This window comes from Limulus polyphemus, unplaced genomic scaffold (genome assembly GCF_000517525.1).
Source record: "Limulus polyphemus unplaced genomic scaffold, Limulus_polyphemus-2.1.2 Scaffold545, whole genome shotgun sequence".
NCBI lineage: Eukaryota > Metazoa > Arthropoda > Merostomata > Xiphosura > Limulidae > Limulus > Limulus polyphemus.
The window spans coordinates 97982-102708 of NW_013666155.1; the positions used below are offsets into that span (position 1 = coordinate 97982).

At 32.4% G+C, this 4727-nt stretch overlaps 1 protein-coding gene across 1 annotated transcript in view; it reads right to left on the reverse strand.

Moving 5' to 3' along the window:
- The window catches only part of LOC106459002 (serine/threonine-protein kinase 33-like), a 26266-nt gene that overhangs the window by 20330 nt on the left and 1209 nt on the right, over positions 1-4727 (reverse strand). The window contains exons 2-5 of the mRNA XM_022385377.1: positions 4576-4724; positions 3464-3578; positions 2393-2468; positions 1457-1569 (exon numbers count right to left, since the gene is read on the reverse strand). Of these exons, the coding sequence (XP_022241085.1) occupies positions 1457-1569; positions 2393-2468; positions 3464-3578; positions 4576-4724 (453 nt within the window). The remainder of the gene's footprint in view (positions 1-1456; positions 1570-2392; positions 2469-3463; positions 3579-4575; positions 4725-4727) is intronic.

The following is a 4727-nucleotide window of genomic DNA, read 5'->3' on the forward strand; positions in this document are numbered from 1 at the left end:
GAACCTAATTTTTAGCGTTATAAGCGATCAAGCTTACTGGTGAACCACTAATAGGCTCTGACTATAGGATATGACCACTTTATAAATCGTAAACGTCTGACTATAGGCTATGGCCATGTTTATAAATCATAAACGTCTGACTAAAGGATATGACCATGTTTATATGTTTTCGATACAAAATGACTGACATTTGAAAAATCAATCTCACGTGAAAGATGTCTTTTGGCATAAAGTTTATTTTGCTATTGTTTTAAAAAACGTTAATAATGAGACATTAATATTGTACTGTTATAACTATTTTCAACATGATCATAACTTAATGCATTTTGTATAATATTTGTATTTTGAATAATTGAGAAAACAAAACAGTTTTGTAACTTTCTCTGGGCTAAGGTCACCAGAAATTCTATTTTAGTCACATGTATGTTAAGTCTATGATTTTTACATGAATTTTATACAAAATGAAAATACTCCTGATGAGACAGTTGAAACGGACACGACAGGAGAGTCGACAGAGCGGCTTCGAGGACCACAATAAACATTAATTCCCCGAGTCATCCTATATACTATTTGGTTAACAACGAATATTTCTAGCACAATTATAACGAATCCAAATGTACTGAATTGCCAGAGGTCCATTTTCTCTATACCGTACTGACAAGGCAAATGACATGGTGCAAAACAACGTTTGGGCCAGGATGCATCCTTCATAACTTTATTTACGATGGGGCAACTAAATATGGTTCAGAAAGTTGTGGCTATTTATTCACACCTACATACCTTTAGTCAGTTCAATGCGATGATTAAACTGAGAGATTCAAATGAAATTATGTCTGCCTGATATTATATGGTGCAAAATAGCTATTAAAAATATTTGTTTACATATAGTATATTGCAACTTTTCAGAGTATTTTAAGGGGTGTGCAGAACTAATATGATTTTCGTACAGGGACTTCTAGGTTTCCATTTCGACGATGCACTAAATGTACACGTATCTAAGAAACAAGTACCATGAACAGAAACTAAATTTCTCTATTCACCCTATGAAAATCTCGGAGATTCATCCCCATGCGGTGTTCTGTTTGAAAAGTAAATAAAGCCAAAATTAAGAGTAACAAATATTTTATTTTTTTGCTTTTCAACTTCATATGTCACGCCTACAGAGAGCATAATTCTTCTCGTTATTCATGGCATGCACACGTTTTCCTGACGTCACGACAGTACAAATTTCAACGATAAGCGTCCTTTATATGACGCCATTTTGTGTCTACTGACTGACTGACACAACACACTACTGTATAGTGGTGCGAGAGATTACAATAGTTGACATCTCCAGGCGGCCTTCGGTCCCCTTTCGGGAAAAGTAAAATTGCAACCGCAAAGCGTTGTTTATGCTATACGCTGAATTTTAACATAAATGTAACTGACAGCTGCGTTCTAAATCTATATCTCTTACCGTTTTCTGACACATCTTTCCAGGAAGGACTTCCAAAATTCAACTTGGCTTGTTTGATCAAGGTTGACAAAGCATCTGTATGAGGCGCTATAAACGGTGGTGAGCCACATAACCTGTCAAGGTTAAAGCAAAAATAAAACAAAAAATAACAATTAGAAATGTCAAAAAAACAATCAAAGAAGATAAACTAAACCTAAAGAAGAAGAGTCATAACAAAAAAATTATATTTGCTTATATATATTAATAAGATTGAATTGTTTATGTTTACATAAACATGCATATACAGTATTCAAAACTAGTAAGTTGTTCTACTAGTTATTTAATTAGTAATTTTAATTATTTTCTTTAAAAAGGGTTTTTTGTTTGTTTTTTACATTGACTTTCATGGCACTATTGGTTATGACCGTTTTATCCAATGGGCAAAAGGGATAGTTGGCCAGGTTTCACCGCTGTCAGGGGCCCATTGCGCATGCAAGTATAATAATAACTAATAAAATATAAAGTGTATCATAAAATAATAATAATAAACCGGTTTTTAAATATATTTTTCCTTTTTTATTTCCTTATTTTTTCATCACTAATAAATTTAGTTTATCAAATTGGCTGGTATTTTCTTAAAAGCAAGGAGATCCTCTAGTTTATACTTTGCCCAAGTCCCCCCCAGTGCTTTAAAGTAGCTTACCGATATACCAACATATTTTTTTAATTTTGTCCCTAATATTTCTATAGTAGTTCAAAAGAAGATCCTAATGTTTGTACTTTATATCTATAATACGGCATGTGTTAAATACATATAAATACATGCAGATGTTGCTATAAAAATTTGTGAAAGTCGAGTAACCCTAACAATATGTTCCCTTAACAACATAGATAGAACTTTTAGGTCTCATAAAATGATTATCTATGTTCAATAATTCAAAACACTTAGATGCCTACAGCCAATACATGATAATTCCCATTGACCAAACGTCGCATTGCTGGCTGTAAGACTTCTTGTCCCAGAGTTCCGGAGCTAAAAAAAAATAAAATCAAAATTGAATTATAAGTTTTTAAAACATTTATAAAAGTTCTCATAGAACCAATGTTTATCCGGTAGGTTGCCTTAAAACTTACCAGATCTCCATTCAATTAATAACAATTAAAAATAATTTATTGCCGCTTAAATTAAGTATATAAAAATTGAAGTTTTTCATACCAGAGATTTTTAAAATGTGAAACTAAATCCTAAAGATAATCACTTAAATAAGTACAAACAAATATAGCATTTGATGATCTGTATCGTACTATCTCTTACTTTCAGCCCCCCCGGATCTACGGATCTACAACGCTAGAAACCGGGTTTCGATACCCGTGGTGGCCAGAGCACAGATAGCTCATTGTATAGCTTTGTGCTTAACTTCAAACAAATTATAAGAACGTAATTGTTGACTGTCCTTAATAATTCAGCTTTACATTACTATAGATACATTTTTAAAAGATGTAATGATCATAAAGATTCTGTTTTTTTCACACTGTCTTTAATAATTCAGCTTTACATTACTATAGATACATTTTTAAAAGATGTAATGATAATAAAGATTCTGTTTTTTTCACACTGTCTTTAATAATTCTGCTTTACATTACTATAGATACATTTTTAAAGGATGTAATGATAATAAAGATTCTGTTTTTTTCACACTGTCTTTAATAATTCTGCTTTACATTACTATAAATACACTTTTAAAAGATGTAATGATAATAAAGATTCTGTTTTTTCACACTGTCTTTAATAATTCAGCTTTACATTACTATGGATACATTTTTAAAGATGTAATGATAATAAAGATTCTTTTTTTTTCACACTTTGTCTTTAATAATTCAGCTTTACATTACTATAGATACATTTTTAAAGATGTAATGATAATAAAGATTCTGTTTTTTCACACTGTCTTTAATAATTCAGCCTTACATTACTATGGATACATTTTTAAAGATGTAATGATAATAAAGATTCTGTTTTTTTCACACTTTGTCTAACAAGATGATGTGGGTTACCCATATATACCGGAGTCCCACAGGAATCCTGTAGCATGTTTTCTTGTCCAGCTCCACCTTTTACAACAGCTAAACTAAAGTCTGTTACCTAAAGAAAAATTAATAATATTTTTTGAAATGTGATAATATAGTGTTGCTAAGGTATATGCACGAGACTAATTAAGAAAATAATAACAGGGTTGCATATAGTAAAAACTCTGGGAATAATGCATTACTATGCAAACAAGTTTGTACTCCCACTAAATTATCATAAATTACCGAGTCTTAAAAATTATGTTGTTATAAGTAATGCTATTGTTCTAGGAATTAATAATAAAATTATCAGGAAAATATTATAATATTTCTTCTTACTTTAATGTAAACGTCATCACTGTCATCTGTTGGATTTTTGCTTAGAAGAATATTCTACCATCTTCAAATCTCTATGAACAATGTCTGCATATCGAAAACAGTTTAAAACAGCTTTACTAAAATTCCATAAAAAGTAAATTTTCCTTATTTACATAATATCATTATAGGTTAATGACAAATTTCCAGTTAATTAAAAAAGAAACAAAAGAAAAACTGGTTAATACAACTATGAATGACATTTGGGTATATAATGCGTTTTCTAGACCTGACATAACCCATGAGTTTGAGTTTGCCCAGATCACAAACATTTGTGAGAGAGAGTTGAAGCAGATTTTACCTCCGGCTTCTACGAGAACAGCGAAAGAGGACTAGGACCGTTTCATCAGGCATATCAAGCAGGCCATTGCTTGGAACAAGTAGACTCTGAAGCAGGTAGTGCAATGCCTCACTTTGAGTTTGCATGGCCTGTAAAACAGCTGCTAATCTACCCAATTTTAAGTTTTGAAGGGTAGTCTCTCTCAGAGCCTAGGTGCCAATGCAAATGACCTGCAAAGGTTACATGGGAAAGCATACCCATCAATGGACACTACCTGAGAGTGAGGAGTATTCTCACTCTCACTGAGAAAATATCCATCATTATGAGGTTCAAAATGTTAACTCTAAACTAGTCACAAGAAGGAAAACAACTGTGGCTGTCCATAGGCTATATAATTCTGCACTAGTGAGCATCTCACATCCAGCTTGGGCTTTACTGAAGAAAACCCATCTGCAAACAAATCTGGGCAATGCAGCATTCCAACACTATCAAAGGCTACCCTGATGTTTTCTGTCCCAGCCAGTACCAACAATGTCTCTAACTCACTCAAGGAGGTGTAGCAGAAAGCTG